At 52.1% G+C, this 17,662-nt stretch overlaps 1 protein-coding gene across 8 annotated transcripts in view; it reads right to left on the bottom strand.

The window, feature by feature from the left end:
• The window catches only part of CUX1 (cut like homeobox 1), a 348,366-nt gene that overhangs the window by 55,538 nt on the left and 275,166 nt on the right, over positions 1–17,662 (bottom strand). For 3 of the 8 annotated variants that reach the window (XM_070460255.1, XM_070460254.1, XM_020885350.2), the window contains exons 15-20: positions 15,984–16,655; positions 14,794–14,859; positions 13,387–13,488; positions 11,091–11,938; positions 9,023–9,188; positions 8,442–8,498 (exon numbers count right to left, since the gene is read on the bottom strand). The exons of 2 other annotated variants lie outside the window; for them this stretch is intronic. In XM_070460255.1, the coding sequence (XP_070316356.1) occupies positions 8,442–8,498; positions 9,023–9,188; positions 11,091–11,938; positions 13,387–13,488; positions 14,794–14,859; positions 15,984–16,655 (1,911 nt within the window). The remainder of the gene's footprint in view (positions 1–8,441; positions 8,499–9,022; positions 9,189–11,090; positions 11,939–13,386; positions 13,489–14,793; positions 14,860–15,983; positions 16,656–17,662) is intronic. 3 more of the 8 variants (XM_070460257.1, XM_070460256.1, XM_070460258.1) reach the window with 3 other exon arrangements.

The following is a 17,662-nucleotide window of genomic DNA, read 5'->3' on the forward strand; positions in this document are numbered from 1 at the left end:
ATGATTTTATAGCTGTCCTCATGCATGTGAAATGACCTAATGGCAGTGGTTTCAAGGGCAGCAGTAGGAAAGCAGGCACTCAACTAGCCCTTCCTCAGTGCCAGCTGCTGCTCTGGAGGTTTTTAAACGTGGATTTAAAACTCCTTATGGTCTAGGAGATAGGTACTTTTCCTCTTTTAAGGAAGAAACTGAGACACAGAGAGGCTGAGACACAGAGAGGTCGAGTCACATGCCCAAGGCCACACAGCTGCTCAGAGGCCGAGACAAGACGAGCCCTCTGCAGTTGGCTCTGAGCCCATTGTGTCCATTTGCAGCTCACACGTGCTCAAGGCTGCTTACTGTAGGATCGTGTTTTAGGTTCTGCTGTTAAAAATCAATCTGAGTATTTTTCACTGGTGATTAGTTAAATAAAGTATGGTATGGTCAGATATAGGAATTCCCCATAGCAGGGAAAAGAGGAAGAAATTCTTTATGTGCTGGCCTGGGGGAGTCTCTACAATCTATTGCCAGGTGAGAAAAGCAAGGCACACCTTGAGTCTTGTGTGCGCCTTTCTATGTGCAGCAAACATCTAGATACACAGGCTCTCTACAGGAAACCAGCAGAAGTACCTTTGGGGAGAGAGCCTGGGGGCTTGAGGATGAGGGTGGGAGGGCGACTTATTTTTTAAAAGGGGTGTAAGCTCTTTTAAATCCTTCATTTTGTAGCCATGATGCATTTTACTTATTAAAAAAAAAAACCATAAACTATAATTAAAAATAAAAGTCAAGGGCTTCCCTGGTGGCTCAGAGGTAAAGAATCTGCCTGCCAATGCAGGAGACGCAGGTTCCATCCCTGATCCAGGAAGATCCCACATGCCTTGGGGGAACTAAGCCCATTTGCTACAATTATTGAGCCTGTCCTAGAGCCTGGGAGTGGCAACTACTGAAGCCCACGCACCCTAGAGCCTATACTTGGCAACTAGAGAAGCCATGGCAATGAGAAGCCTGCACACTGCAACTAGAGAGTAGACCCCACTCACTGCAGCTACAGAAAAGCCTGCATAGCAACGAAGACCCAGCAGCCAAAAATAAAAAAAATAAATAAAAATCTTATAAAAGTCAAATCTCTAACTTTGGGTTACTCAGAGGATGAGATGGTAGGATGGCATCACTGACTCAGTGGATGTGAGTTTGAGCAAGCTCAGGGAGATGGTGAAGGGGGGAAGCCTGGTGTGCTGCAGTCCATGGGATCACAAAGAGTCAGACACGACTGGAATGACTGAACAGAGTCTCTCTGATTCTATCCTCTTTTTATGGAGACACAGGGATGAATCCAACTCGGAGGAGAACAGAGACCCTTGGGGGCTGATGTGCGCCGGAGCAGCCTTTCCCGGGGAGCCTGAGGACAACATTTGCTGCTCTGATACGCAACATGGACTGGGCTGTCTCGCGTGGTGGCTGCCTCCCCAGGGCAGCCTGCGTGGGGCCTGCAGGTGTGGTGTGCCCTAGGGGAGGGCAGATGAGGCCAGGCTTGGCTTGTCCCACCCTTGAGCGCCCTCTGCCTTCCTGGTTAATGCCGCAGGGAGGCTGTTTCAGGACCACGTGGCCAGGCGCCACCAAGAATCCCACAGACGCTCAGAACGGCTAGGTGAGCAAAGAGCAGCACAGGCGTGGAGGTGACATGGGGAAGTGGGTGACGCTTCCGGGGAGCTTGTGAGAAGCGTGTCCTCCTCCCCTGTGGCCTGCAGGCCAGGTGGCCAACCAGCTATGGCCTTGCCTGCCTCCAAGGCCACTCCTGAGTGTCCTGAGTCTCAGCCTGCCTCGCCATGCTCTGGAAGCCCACAGGGGAAGGTGCAGCAGGCTGAGAATCCCAGGGGAGAATCCCAATGCCACCACGGGGACAGGTCACCGAGGTCCCCTCAGAGGAGCAAGAAGCCCCCCTCCCGTCCTGTTGTCACACTCAGTTTCTTATTATATGAGCCTTAAGGCGGCAATAGCATCAGCATTCTACATAAAGACAAAATTCTTCCATAAACCACTTTCCTTCAAAAGTGAAAGTGAAAGTCATTCAATCATGTCTGACTCTTTGCGACCCCATGGACTATATAGTCTGTGGAATTCTCCAGGCCAGAATCCTGGAGTGGGTAGCCTTTCCCTTCTCCAGGGGATCTTCCTAACCTAGGGATCGAACCCAGGTCTCCCATATTGCAGGTGGATTCTTTACCAGCTGAGCCACAAGTAGGGACTTCGAGTACTTTCACTTTTTTCCCCAAAGGTTCTCCCCCATGTCCTAGCCCATCAGTGAACCTCTGTACTTGCAGAGCTCTCAGCCTGGAATGTGCTCCTCTCTGACCCCGTCGTGGCTCAGCCCCCTCCTCGGGGCTCACTTCGCAGCAGGGGCCTCCCTGCTGGCAGGCTGTGCCCACATGTACCCGACAACAGACGGCAGTAAGGCAGGTTGTGTCTGACTCCAGAAACCTGTCTTTTCTGATCTTAGATAGAGAATTCCTTTATCATGGCACTCCTGGTCATATTAAAACACCCTCAGGCAGGGCAGAACCAAGAAATGGATGAGCACTTGGTTCTGGCCACCACGTCCATGGTGGGTGAGTGAAGTCAGAGGCTGAGGCCTGAACTAATGATGAGCTGCGGCCACCTGCTTAGGCAGGGGCACTTCCCAGCTCACACATGGCTTTTCAGAATTCTCTTTTGTTTTCGATCTGTGGTCTAGGGCCATGTATAAATCAGTTATGGATATACAAATCTTTTCAGCTACTCAAAACAAATGAGGGTTAGAATAGTTCTTTTCAGACAGTACCAACAGTTACTACGACTGATCTATTTCCATAAAAGAAAAAAGAATCAAATCAGATCTAGTTGATCGTACTGAATGAAGAGCTCTGCCTGCTTTAGACGGTGCCATGGAATTTTCTGGGGGTACAATGAGCCCTTCCTTTTCTCATTTAATGAGCTATCCAAATGCCACACCCTGACTTAATAATTAAAATTGAGGAACTAATGGCTTATTTGAGGAGGCGTCAGCAGGATCCTACTGCTAAATCAAAGGCACTAAAACTGTGAACATGATCTCCTGGCCATGTCATGGTTACCGAATAAAAGCCATTATGTGTATTAAAAAGGAAGGTTGGCTTGTCCCTAATCGGGGGCCATGTCTGTGTATGGCCATATACAGCACAGAGCCCTGTGTCCTCACGTCAGGGAGGGGCATGCATGAGACCACCCACGTTAAGAGACGGACGCAGCTGCTGTCTTCTCAAGAGGCAACTGGTGCTCTGCCGAGTGAGAAGAGTGACGTGGAGCCATGGAATTCTCCACGGGCAGAGACTTGGAACCCGCAGTTCCTACCCGACACGCTGGGGAAAAGCTGGGTGTTTTATAATTAATCAGAGGAGACAGAGCCATCCCTTGTGCAGTTTGCAATAATCCATCGGAAGAAGGTGTGGAAGCTTGTGAGCTGCAGTCAGGAACGGCTCTCAGAGTAACAAGTTACAAAAGCTGATACAGTTGTTCTCTATCTGTGTCTCTATTTCTGCTTTGAAAATAGAATGATCTGTACCGTTTTTAAGTCTGCACATGTATGCATTCATACACTATATTTGTATTCAACTCACTTCATTCTGTATGGCAGCCTCTAGCTCCACCCATGTCTCTGCAAATGGTGCAATTTTGTTCCTTTTTATGGCTGAGTAATAGTCCATTGTGTGCACACATGCATGCCTGTGCATGTACATGTGTGTATCCATTCCTCTGTCAAGGGACATTCAGGTCGACATATGCACAGATGACAGACCCTGATGCTGGGAAAGACTGAAGGCAAAAGGAGAAGAGGGTGGCAGAGGATGAGGTGATTAGATGGCATCACCGACTCAATGGACATGAACTTGAACAAACTCCGGTAGATAGTAAAGGACAATGAAGCCTGGCATGCTGCAGTCCATGGGATTGCAAAGAGTCAGACACGACTTAGCGACTGAACAACAACAACATACTCAGTACTATGTTTAAAATAGAACCTACTATATAGTATAGGGAACTCGACTCAATGCCCTGTGGTGACATAAATGGGAAGGAAATCCAAAAAAAGAGGGGATATATGTGTATGTGTGACTAATTCACTTTGCTGTAGAGAAGAAACTAATAAAACATTGTAAAGCAACTGTACTCCAATAAAAATTTAAAAAAAGAAAAAAAAAGCAAGATAAGTTACAAAGTTGAGCACATGGGCGAGTCCTCCCTATCAGTTCTCTGTAAAGTGATGACAGACTGAGTTGCATCCAGGAAAATCTGTTCCCCTTTCTTTCTCCCTTCTTAAGAGCTGTCTCCAGTCTCCTTCTTTCCCTTGAGGCAGAAAGATTAACCACACCAAGGAACCATGAATATGAAATGAGCTTTAAAGAATGAAAAGAAAACAATGTAATCGGAGTCCTATCTAACTATGTACCTGCCTACACATATGTACATAGGCACACCTTCATCACTGCTCCATGTTTTCCTCCTTTAAAAAAACACCCGGCTAACTGATAAGCAATGACTGCAGGCCACACTCAGAGAAGACAAGTCTCACTCGGGCCCTCCCTTCTCCTTCTCTGAGGGCTCCCTGTGGTTCCCTTGAGCATTGCTATTGCTATGCAGGGCAGGGGCAGCCGATGGATGATAGCTGAGATTGGAGAAAAACAAAAGGGAGGCAAGGAGGACCATTCCCCAAGGATCACCTGCTTTCAAATAGGTTTGCCATATTAGATCAAAGACAACCCAACACTGGGAACTTTGAAAGAAGCCAACCCAAAAATTGTGTGTTGAGCCACTCCCCCGGTGGTCCAATGGTTAAGACTCTGTGCTTCCAATGCAAGGGGCTAGGTTCGATCCCTGGTCGGGGAACTAAGATCCCATATGCTGCAATGTAGATTCTGAGTTCTGCAACTGAGGCCTGGCACAGCCAAATAAATAAATACCTATTAAAAAAAATGTGTAGAAAACTAGACTACTGGGAAGTAAAGGATCAGGTAACTGATCTGAAGTCTGGTCCTTTAAAAACCGTTTTTGCTTTTTAAGCTACTCATGTCAACATGGAATTTTGTGTTCTCCTTACTCTTCATGGAGGCCTCAACAGCTTCCAAAATAAGCAGAGGTCACTTGCTGAAATTGGCATCAGCTTTCCTCAATGTCTGAGGCCATCATCCCAATGCTCGAATCATCAGAGGGACATTCAGAAATGATTACAGCTGCCGAGAGGAAAAGTGATGATGGCACCAGAAACTTGAGTTTTTCTCTCCTTTTATCATAGAACTGATCAGCAAGTTCGACACAGAAATCATTAAGGAAAATGGAGACGCTGAGGGCAACGAGGCTGGGTGGAAAGAGATAGACGGGAATTCTTAGCATAGAGAACTGATTCCTGTGTCAGCAGTTCGCTGTGGAGATAAGTGAGGCCCTCTGCTCCTAGGGCACCTCATCGCCATGGTAACTAAGCACAGAGCCATGCATTAGATCTGCAGGATCTCTGCTCAGAACGAGGCTATGGACAGAAGGCAGGTCTTCCAAAGTCCTTCCACACCTGGGAGTCTAAACCGGTGGCCAGGCCAGTTTGGCAGCCTGGATTCTCAGACACTGACTGTTTCTCACCAACATTCAGAAACAGACTAACCCAAGGTTAGAATTACCTTCCTGCAGTCACCTGCTGCCACCACGCTGAGCTGGCTCAGGCAGAGGCCTCATGAAGCCACCGCTGAGGACAGAGCATCTTTCTGGGTCTGGGGGCCTCTTTGGAAGGATTCCGTGGTAGCCATGGTGAGAGCAGGGAATCAGAACCCTGGAGAAATCCTAGGCTAGAGGCATTACTCCCCTGCCTTTGGGGAGCTTTCTCTGAGACACTGATTTTTTTAAGCTGTCAAAGATCCTGGAGTCCCAAACAGCAAGGAGATCAAAGCAGTCAATCCTAAAGGAAATCAGTCCTAAATATTCACTGGAAGGACTGATGCTGAAGCTCCAATACTTTGGACCCCTGATTCGAAGAAGTGACTCATTAGAAAAGACCCTGATGCTAGGAAAGATTGACGGCAGGAGGAGAAGGGGATGACAGAGGATAAGACAGTTGGATGGCATCACTGACTTGATACACATGAGTTTGAGCAAGCTCCAGGAGTTGGTGATGGACAAGGAAGGCTGGCGTCCATGGGGTTGCAAAGAGTCAGACACGACTGAGCGACTGAACTGAATAGCCATTCATCCCAACAATTTGTCAACACTCATCATTATAAGAGAATTCTGTTTTTCAAATCTAAACTCCACATCCTGAAAGGCACAGCTACTTTGATTTTTAGAAACACTCCTAAAAGGGTAAGGCTGATAGTGAAGAAATTTTAAATGAGGAAAATTGCCACCCTAATCTTGTCACTATTGGTCACCTTTCTTTTCATTCTGACAAGCACTTTCTAGTCTTTTCTGATCCAGGGAAGCATTTTCACTTGGCCACCATCATGATATTAAAAAAATTTTACATTTTCCTAGAATATTAGAAACATTTTTCCACTTTTCCCCACAATCACCATAATTACTATTTCTATCAATGGCTTCCCAGTTGATGACTCACAGTGTGCCTGTTGAGGGGGAGGTTTGCAGTCTATCCCCCGTCTTGCTCGGAGGAGGAAGTGACAACCCACACTCCAGTATCCTTGCCTGGAGAATCCCATGGACAGAGGAACCTGGGCAAGCTACAGTCCAAGGGGTCACGAAGAGTCGGACACGACTGAGCACCTTGCAGAAGCCCATCTTGCTCAGATGGCAACATGGAGAGGCCTTCTTGCCGCCTCTTCACAGAAACCAGGGGAAAGTTCTACAGCGCTCACTTTTACCCAGGGGCTCACTGCCTCCTCCCCCCTCCCTCCTTCAATCTGCAGACTCCCCAAGAGTTTAAATCACTTTATTTTATAAAGTAATTTGATCTCTTACAAATACCATTTATGTCCCTCTGAGGAGCCCTGTGAGTTTTTCCCATGTTCGAAATGGGACTGTCATATGAATGTTCCAGCACAGTAGCAAGGGCTTGCTATAACAATAAAAAGTAAAAGGCCACTCTTGAAGAATTTGTTCAGACATAGAGAAGGTTTTGGCATCGATCATAACCGACCTGGAACTGTAGGCGATTTCTTGTTTTATTTAGGAACGAGGGAGTTTGATCTAAAAACTGTCACGTTCTGCCAAGTTGGGTCCTGACTCTGATGGGGCAGCAAATACTTGGAGAGTTTAACAGGAGGCCGGCTTTCTGTTCAAGCGAGAGGCAGGGCTAATTTTCCATGCAAAGGTCCGGGAAACTCTTAGTAAAAACAACTGTGTCCATTATTTCCCTAATGTGTCTTGAATTCGAGCCAGGGCTGTGTTAAGGTCTCCAGCACTTGCTAATTAGATTGGCCAACCCAGAAAGGCAGGGAGAAGGAAGTACACCTGATCCTTCTCAGAGGGCCAACTGCTCCTTTCGGAGGTGCAGCCAAGGAAGCCAAGAGCCCGGGTTAGACACAGCCTTCCACCCCTCAAGACGGAACACCCCAAACACAAGAACATGTTGGCAGGGAACTGGGCTGCAACCCAGTGTACTCCGGCTGCATCTGTGCGTGGGTTTGGAATTTCGAAGTATCAGCCGCTGCCGCCCAGCTGTTCCCCTTCACGACACGTGTTTTCCCTCGTAAAACTTCCAACAGGCTGGCGGGTTCCATGCTCCTCACTTAGCTTTGTGTGTGTTTTCAATGAATCAATGGGATATGGAGACTAATCAACATGTTCAGAAAGATAAAGAAAGGAAGAAAGAGGAACAGCTCATGACGCTGGCTGTTCCCGAGAGCTGGGTGGGAAGAGGCCGGCACAACTGTGTGCCCAGGAAGGCCTGGGACGGACGGGGTCCAGGAGCCCGGTGCACCGGCCAGCCCGGGGCTGCCATGTCCAAGAGTCCGAAGGCGGTGATGTGACCTCAGAGATCAGGTCTCGGGGCTCTCTGATGCCAGCCGCAGGCAGCCCCAGCCCCTTGGCTGGCGCTCCAGGCTCTCCACCACCTGCTCCCGGGCTGGACTTCAACCTCAGTGACACTCTCCTGAGCATCACGCCCTGAACTGCAATGCCCATTCCTTGTCCCCTATATCCTGTTATAAATCTGGAACCCCCCTGAGCACAGAACCCGTCTCTGACTCGCACCCCAGCCCCGAAGGCAGGGCTTCACGTGACAGACTGACGAAAGAACACAGCGAGGAGTAAGAAGACGTGGGAGGGACCTGCACTCAGCTGTCGACCCTCTGCTTCTCCGCTAGAAACCACGATCTCGAAGAACTCAGTTTGCCAACAGGATACCGTGTTTTCAGCTCACTGGATCCAGGACAAGGGATCCTTCAAGTTACCCCAGTACAGACCAAAAGGCAGGGAAACATATCATCCAAACCCCAACTGTGGCTAGTTACCTGAGCTCACACAGCCCTGCTGCAGGGGGTCTTGTAGTGACGTCACGGAGTGCAGGACTAAAGGAGAGAAAGGGGGACAGTTACATGAGGAAGCAAACTCAGGGGTTAAAGTTTCTTAATTCCCTGAGCACAAATGGGGGACAGCATAAGGGCCTAAAGGTCCAAGGGAGGGTCCTCACTCCTTACGGGAGGGGGCAGACTTGGCGGGGGTACAGCGCGTAGAAAAGGAGGGACCCACGCAGACAGGCCAAGTGCTGCTGGTGGCAAGTTGGCCCCCAGCTGGGGGGCAGGCAGAAACAGCCGCCCGTGAGAGCCTTCATTCTGTGCCTTTGGCTGATTTCCTTTCCTGAGTCCCTGATTTAGCTACTTGACTTTTACCTATATTTATGTATAAACAGCATTTTCTTAATTGGTAACTCATTTTCTGCTGCTTATAAAATCAGCTAGGCACAATCTTCTCTTTCCGAAAAACTGAGTCAGTCGCATGGCAACAGGTTGTGGAGGAAAGAGGCATCTCAGCCTCCCCGCGCGGACGCCCCTCCCCGCTCCCCGCAGCAGCCTGGGGGCGGGGCCGCCCCTACCTGGCCCTTGCTGCTGCCCTTGGACGGGCAGGACGCCCTGGCCCAGCTCGCCGTTCAGCCAGAGCTGCATCCGGATGAAGGGTTCTCGGCCTTTCTGGGTCAGCTTGCTCCATGGCTTCGGCCGGGACAGCATGTCGCTGACACTGCCCTGTGACAGGCCTAGCACCTGGAACGGCAACCAAGGACACGTGGTGGCATCAGCGCCTGGCTCTGGTGAGGCCTCAGTGTTACACGCACGGCAGTGTGGCGGCGTGGCTGGGCAGGGCGGAGCTGGAGCACTCCCGGGTGGAGCGCAGAACCGGCCCCTGGGGGGTGGCTAAGCTTTACGAGGTCACGGGTGGGCTGATGCCCTGGCACAGGGAGCCATAGTCATGGTCCCCGCTTTCAGCTCCTAGGGAGAGAGGGGCGGGCAAATGGAGGGGAGGGGCCCCCCTCCCCCCAGGGTCTTGATCCTGCCAAGCCTGCAGAGTTGTTGCCCTGACAACCTGAGGAGGAAGCACTGAAACCCATGTTGCTTTTTGCCTGGTGGCGCCAGGAAAGGCCAGGGTGCTGGGGGCCAAGGACCCCTTCAGATAAACCAGGAGCAACGGATGCCGGCGGGACTTGGGCGCCTGTCTCCTGTGCTGACGCCAGACCAGCCTGGCATTTAGAAAGGTCGGCTCTCTCTGATCACATCCGCTCCAAGGTAGGGGCCCAGAGGTGAGCTGGTGGCGACAGAGGAGCCAGCCTGGGAGTGGAGCTCAGTGCCGACGGTCGACAAGTTGCACGTACATACCCGACTTTTCTTATACTCACATATGGCCATACATATGTATGGGCACAAACACCCCCCACAGGACACAGATGCAGCCCAGAGATATTTAGGGGCTGCATCCGATCACTCTTTGAAAAGTTCTCAAGTTCCAGAATAAACTGCGCTCATGGGCCAAACAAGTTCAATGCTATTAAGTCTCTGCTAAATTTAAGGCATGAGCACAAATGTCTATTTAAATGTTCTCAAATGATATTTTTACAACACTGAACTAGAAATTTCAAGGGACTTTAAATTCTCATCCTCATTCCTATTCACCCCATCACCTTTTGCAAGATCGGGACCAACAGTTCAGAACCGTATTGCAAGGATGCATGACACAGTGTATTGCAAACACTGAACTCAAGGCAGGGCCTGGGAAGGTGGTGGAGGAGGCTCCCCGCGGGCCTCTCCGAGGCCACTGCTGACCCAATCCTGTGCCTCTCAGGAAGGCTGTCTTTTACGGGACTGGAGTGCTTCTCATTCTGCTTAGCCAGTCGTTATTTAATCTAAGACTATCCTGGAGTATTATGTTTATCTTACATTTTGCAGGCCTGGTAAATCCCCATTATCCAGAATCTTAGTGACAAGGAAGCGCCAAGAACAGAAAGTGTCTGGGAGCTCACCCACAGACCGGGCTTTCCGTGAGCCAGGAAGGACGATGAGAACAGGAGGGTCTCCAGGGCCGGCCTGGGCACAGCCTGGGCCCTGCACAGCTCTGCCCACGCCACCGCTAGCTGCGCGTCCCTGGGCAAGTCACTGTACCCCTCTGGCTGGACAACACCCAAGCTCCTTCTCACTGCTGTTTCTGCCAAGTGCCTTTTGGCTCTCTGCAGGCTGGTCATCTCTCTCTGTGATCAGATCCTTTTTGGCCAAAACAGCCTACAGAGGTGGTGCCTCGGGCTCCGCTTGGCCACAGGGACAGGGCTTGACTTAGTTATCTGCTAGCTCAGGGCACGTGGTCAACTCCCCTGAGCCTTCATTTCCTCATTTGTCACATGGTGACTCTGCCACCACCTCTTATATGATGAGAGGTCTAAAGGGCCACAGAGGGTGAGAGGGCCTTGCCGGGAACCTGGCCTCCAGTGGGGCTGCAGCAAATGGAGCGTTCACTGGCTAACCTCCCTGCAAGTTTGGGAGTGGACAAGCCAAGGCTCTCTTTGGTTAATTAAGTGGGTGATGGCCACATCCTCCAGACAGATCCCCCACCTCCCTGGTCCTCAGCAGTGAAAGGAAATGGGAAGACCCAAGCCCCCAAATGGAACCCCCACCTCGTACCTTCTCCCCGAAGATCCTCTGACAGATGCCATTCTTGGCCAGCTTCTCCTTCACCTGCCGGGTGAGCTCGATGGTGTCCACCTCCTGGTACATGTAGATCTCATACTGCTCGGGGGTCAGCGGCGGGACTGAGGGCTTGGTGGGCTTCGACAGCGGCACGATGGGTGAGGAGGGCAGAGGGCTGTTCTGGGGCGTCTCACTGCGGCTGGCTCCGGTCAGGCTCAGCTCTGAGCTCTGGGAGTAGGGCGACTCTGCGCTGGGCCAGTCTTTCCAGTACTCAGAGGAGGAGGGGCCCTGGAGCTGGCTGCGCTCCGCCCGCGCCTGCCCGCCGCTGCCAGTGCTGCCGCTGCCTTTTTCTTTGCCACCGCTGGCGTCTTCGGCCTTGGGGTCTTCGGGTGGAGCGCTGCTCTTCCTCTCGGGCTGGACGGCGCTCCACCAGTGGTCCTTCCACACGCCGCCGCGGCCCAGCTCACTCTTCACGTGTCTCAGGACCCCCTGTGCGGCGGGGTCGGCCGCCCCCGGGAGGTCTGGCCCGGGCGTGTCCTGGGACTCCTTCTTCAGGGTCGGCGGGTTGGGTAGGGTGGGGGCGCTGGCGTCTGGAGCCGAGGGGGGCTTCTTCAGGGAGACGGCTAGCGGGGAGTAACTGGACACGGATGACATGGGCGAGGCAGGTATCAGCTTGGGGGTCAGGAGGGCGATGTCCGTCTGGGACGGCGGCACGGGCTTTAAGGTGGGCTCGAGGGCGGCCTGCTGGGCCTCCATCTCCCGGCGGGCCTGCTGCAGGATGGAACGGATGGCATCGTCCGTGCTCCCGCCGCTGGACGCTGAGGAAGGCTGGGCCGGCTCTGCTGCAGAGCAAATGCGCAGGTGAGATGGCGGTGACAGCACCCACTCCCGGCGGGAACGGGCTTTCCCACCCATGTCCTTCTCAGTTAGATTGCAGGTTACTCAGGACAACCTCACTGCGCTGTGATCTCAGCATTTCCCACCTCGTGAAATGTGAACCGTTCATGCATTCTGTTGGAAGAGCAATGAAGGGCTAAAGCTACTGCTCTGTGGCCCCACCAACTGAAAGGAGTTATGATCAGGAGTAAGATGGGGGTGGGGTGGGGGGCGGAGGGTGTAACTGTACAAAAGCTCTGAGACACACCATCCTGGACTCTTTCCCAGATGACTTTATTTATTTATTTGATTTATATTATTATTTTTTTTTATGTGGGCTATTATTGTGTGTCTTTTTTGAATTTGTTACAATATTATTTCTGCTTTACCTTTGGTATTTTGGCCATGAGGTGTATGTGATCTTAGTTCCCTAACCAGGGATTGATCTTGTACCCCCTGCACTGGAAGGCAAAGTCCCACTTACTGGACTGCCACGGAAGTCCCCTGGATGACTTTAAACTTAACGTTCTCGTGTGCTATATTCCAAAATTCCACCGGTTCTGTCAGCTCAGATTCCCTTCTGGGTGGGTGACTGGGGTGGCCACCAAGGGGACGGGGAAGCAGAGGGTTGGGGTAGGGGGCCAGTGGGCTGGCCCTAGCTCAGGAGCCCAGGGGCGTGGCCAGGGGGTGGTGGGTGCTCAGTGTCACGCTGCCTGCTGCCAGGCCTGGTGGGGCCTCACACCTTGGTCCCTGGTGGCAGGACTGGGTAGAGCAGGGGCTTCAGGGGCACAGGGCAGGTGTGTGTCTGCGTGGAACCTCAGGAGGAGAACTTGGGTGCTCGGTTTCCCCTCTAGTGGAAGGTCTGAGCTGAATCTGCAGCCTTGTGTGCCTCTCAATCATTGCTCACCCGGAGAAAAGCTGAAATGTTGGTGTTCCCTCCTCTTAGACAAGGCGGCTCGCAGGGAGCTCTGAGGGCGGATTCCCAGGGCTGACTGAATGCAGAGGTGGGGACACCAGTCCTTTAACACTTCCTGCTCCTTCCTGCCAACTTTTGTTCTCTAAGGCAGTTGTTAAAGAGTTTATTTTTCACCAGTGTGTGATCAAGTGTATACCAAATAACAGAAGCCTCTGTTGTATTTAAGAAAGGGAATCTGATACATACTTGCTCATTTAAGTCACGGAGATTCTAGGCTAGGGCTAAGGAATGACCTAGAATGGTAAGTATTAGCAAAACACAGGTCACACAGACCTGCTCCCCCCTGTATTAAAGGCTTGAAAACACACATTCTATTTCCTTTTTTCTCTCTCTCTCTCTTTTTTTCCCGATTTCTTTTTAAACGAAGTTAACTACTGCCGAACAGAACGCTCCCGACATAAGCGTGGGAGGCAGTGGCGGAAACCCTGAACTCCGTACCGGTTTTCTGGACTTGCAGCTCCCTCTTGGCTTGCTCCAGGATGGACTTGATGGCTTCGTCAGACCCGGTCTCGGAGGCTCGGATCCGGGTGGTGATGTTACCTGCGGGGAGAAGCCATACCGATGACATCAAACCCATACCTGGAACAAAATGTAGTGCTGCACAAAGATGGCATTCTGTCAAATAGCTGCCGGTGAGTTGAGGCCGGTGATGACAAGGAGGCAGGCTGGCCTCCCGCTTAACTGTACCCGCTGTGCGGATGACTTCACAGCAGGTACGGCGACCCTGGGCAGGAAGGGCTTCCTGCTGACTCCACCTGGTGTCAAACAGTGTTTGGCCAGTGGGACCAGCTCTGACACTATCCAAGCTGGATATCACCCATGGGTTGGGACCAGGGAGAGCAAATCATTTAATTCAGTGTGTGTGTATATATATAAATATATATAAATGAAGGATTAAAGGGCAAGGCTTTTTGTTTTTGTGAGATGTTTAAAAGCAACTCCACCAGCTGCTTTGGCTTGGGATATCTTTAAGGCCCTCCCTGTACATGTATGTCCCTGAGGCCAGAGAGGAAAAATGGGCAGAAGGGCAAGGGGTCGAGGCTGATCCTCCCGCCATCGTTTGGATGTACAAAGGCAAGAGGCTTAAGTTAAAATTTTCGGGTCTCTTATCACATGAACAAGGAGAGGAGCCTGCGGACATTTCTAAAGGACAAGAATCCCGTCTTCTGGTCACATGGTGAGCAGCCACGTGTCCAGATGCACTGCAGCTACTATGGCCTGGGGGCTGGCCTCGATGCTTCCCGGAAGCCGTCCACATGTTTTAACTGGTTGATACCTTACTAAGTATGAACCGCCACATCAAACCATTTAAAACAAGCCAACCACCGGCACAGAACCCCAATAAAGCTGCAGCTCCGAGGAGGGCAGTGGGGGCTGGCTCGCCGGGACCCATGGGCGAGCGAGCCGGCCACATTTGGAATCTGTCTGATCGGTCACACCCTCGACGGATTTCCGAGCTTGGGGAAGGGACAAGGAAGCAGCAGTATCTCATCTGACTCGGTCACCTGATTTTTTTCAGAGCAACAAAGGGTTATTTTTCACCTGCTTCTGAGAACACAGGAAGAGTTGTAATTTGAATGTGAAGGGGGGGCATGATTTGCAGTTTGGGGCTGATTCTTAGGGGTGCCACCCCCTCCTGCACTCGGTAGAGTGCGGGGCCACGGTGGGGGGAGGGAGGGGCCGTGTGTACTTGAACCCGTGCTTTGTTTTATACTTACTAGCTCTGTTTTTCCATCAGGTTCCAGGCCAGAATCACACTGTACAGTCTGAACCCAAATACACAGCTAAGGGCATGCTGCTTCCTAGGTTACTAACTGCAAAGAAAAACACCTGCCTGCGACATACCTTCAGACCCATTTCTTCGTTTCGGTACTTCCTGAAAGAGTCTGTTCAGGCTCTGGCCTGGATTCTCTGTTGAAAAACAAGTGTGGTAAGAACAAAACAATCAGGGGGATGGTGGTGCTGACGATGTGGGCTGCGTGACATGAAATCTGAGCCGCCTGTTGCTACAGAGAGGGCTCAGGGCTTCCTGTGCTGCTTGGGAGTCACTAGAAACTTCTGAGAGGCCCTTCCCTGGCTGACCGGCTTGCAGAGGCCACGGCTCTGCCGCCAGAGGGGATTGTACAGAACTGGGGGGTGGCCTGCGGCATCAGCGCTGTGGGGGTCAGACGGAGGGAGCTCTGCCGCCCAGCGAATCGCCCACCAGCCCCGGAACAAAGCTCACATGAATCATCCAAAGACAGTCGATCCCAGTTAACATTGCCGTAAAAGGATCAATGTCCTCCGTGCAAATGGACACTGTTCAAAACGTCTCCCTTCTCTGAGTCTGTATTTCTGTCTGATAAGGTTCCCTTTCTCTATCAGCGCTGCTTTGGCAGAAGGATCGCCTATCGTTTGTTAAAGAGGGAAGGAGTTCCTGCAATTAGGGATGGGGCGGGCTTTTTATCTTTTTACCAAGGGTTGGGGTACAAAGGGTGTTATAATACTTTAATGTATTTTACTCAAGGCAGGTATGTTTGCTTATGATGCTGAACAGGTCACTAATGGGACTTAACACATGGGGAGTGTGCTGATCACGGGCCACCGGACTGTGTGCAGGGAGGAGGAAGGGGGCCCACGTGGTCGGCTCGCCCTCCGTGGGGACCCAGCGCCACGTGAGGCTTGCCCTGGCAGCTGCTGCTGCTCTAGGGTGGGTGGCACCCACGGGCCCCTCCCCACCCGAGGCCAGCACCCAAGGCCGTGGACATGAAACGCATCAGGATGTCGTGCGTTAATTCCCTCCGACCCAGTATGTGGTGCTGAACAGCGAGTCCACCTCATGTGAGGTGCAGAGTGAGTTTCAGAGGCCGGACTCCCCGCCCCCCCCCCGAGGCTAAGGGCTCGTGCCCGTGGGCCCTGAGCTCTGGAGATGGCAGGACTGTGAGCTGTGCCTGATGTGAGGCACACATGTATCATCACACACCCACATGTGCACGTGTGCACACACGCAGCTCCGTGCCGGGCTCACACGTGGGTGCCGACTGCGAGTCGCTCACCTCTTTGTCTGCCTTGGATGCTGCGAAGAGCCAGGATGTTCTGCTCGTCTGAGAGGAACTGCTTCATCTTGTGAAACGGCTCCTTGCCGCGCACCGTCAGTTTGTTCCACGGCTTGGGCCGGGCCAGGATCTCGCTCACGGACCCCTGAGACAGTCCCAAGACGTAGTGTCCGAAAATGCGCTGTCCGATATTGTGCTTGATCAGCTGCTCTTTCACCTGCCGGGCGATTTCTGCAGTGTCTATCTCCTCGCCCTCAGAGACGCTCCCAGCACTTTCTGACTGGCTGGGAGATGGGGCCATGCCATTTACATCTGGGCTTTGTTGTAATGGACTTTGGGAAGATATGGAGTTTGTGCTGTATGGACCTGTTGAAAAAATCATGCTTGTGCTTCCTGCTTCCTGCATGGCCTTGGAGTAGAAGGACTGCATTAGCTGTCGTTGGAGGAGAGAGTTTAGTGCAAATTTTCCCGTAGAAGCCAGGGGCAGGCTGGGGCTTGCCAGGGATGAGCTGAAAAAGTCTTGCGTTAACCCCGCTGGTGAGAACTGGTGTGTACCATTAGTATTGGAAGCCTGCTCCCCCGTGTTGCGGGGCAACTGAGAAGGAGGGGAGGCCGGCAAAGGTCCAGGACGCCGACTCTCAGGCTGGTCTTTCCCTTTTCTCCTGGCTGACCCTACAAGGAAGGGCAAACATAATGCATTATGGGGGATTCCAAAGGGAAAAAAAACCAAGACCAAGATGCAAAGTTTGCCCCACAAAAGGGAAAAAAAAAAAGTTCATTTTTTTTTTTTTTAAAAACGGGCCAATGAGGTGTGTTGGTTTGTTTTTCGATTTAATTTGTAAATTAGCCAAACGAGGCCCCCCGAAACGAGCAACATGCATTTCATGTTTGCACCTTTCTTGTACGTTGCAGCCTGGAGAGTTTCCCCTTGACAGAGATTCAAACTCCTAACGTGACAAGGAGCCGGTACCACACACAGTAAAGAGTCGGCAGGTCGCGGGCCTCTCAGCGGGCCGCCAGCATTCGAGCTATAACCAGAAAGGGCCCCACCTGAGGAGCAGCAAACACTGACATTTTGGGACCAACAGATTCTCACACCACTTGCTCTGAGGCGAATGTACCGCACCGAGTCCACTCGATCGAAGGCACGCACATTTTTAAGAATGTAATATCATCGGAGCCCGAGACACTCTTAAAACGCTTTACCAGCTGCCAAAACCCGAAGCAGTCAGTGACGCCACCACTTTGGGATGAGCAAAGAAAGGCTAAGGATGGGGGAGGCGTTCCCAAGGACAACCTGACAAAGGAAGAAAAGCTCCACTGAGCCGGGCAGGGCAGGCCCGGCCCTGGAAGTAGCCCAGGAAACACCACAGCAGAGGCCGCACAACTCGGAAGAGACCAGAAAAGCCACGGAACGCGCGCGCCGGCGGGGGGCGCCCCCGCAGCACGGCCCCGCCTGCCCTCCGCAGACGCCCTGCGGCCGGCCGCGCGCCTCACCTGGACCGTCTCTGCCAGGGTGGGGGCGGAGGGGGGCGGTGAGGAGGACGAGGAGGAAGACGGACACTCGTTAGTCAAGGCTCTCATCTCCCATCGCCCGGTGACGCCCGCCATGCATCGGCCCAGACTCACGGTTCGCCTTCCTCTTCCTCGACCCCCTAGTGGGGGCCGAGCGGCCGCGA

The sequence above is a fragment of the Odocoileus virginianus genome, chromosome 33 (assembly GCF_023699985.2).
Source record: "Odocoileus virginianus isolate 20LAN1187 ecotype Illinois chromosome 33, Ovbor_1.2, whole genome shotgun sequence".
NCBI classification, from domain to species: domain Eukaryota; kingdom Metazoa; phylum Chordata; class Mammalia; order Artiodactyla; family Cervidae; genus Odocoileus; species Odocoileus virginianus.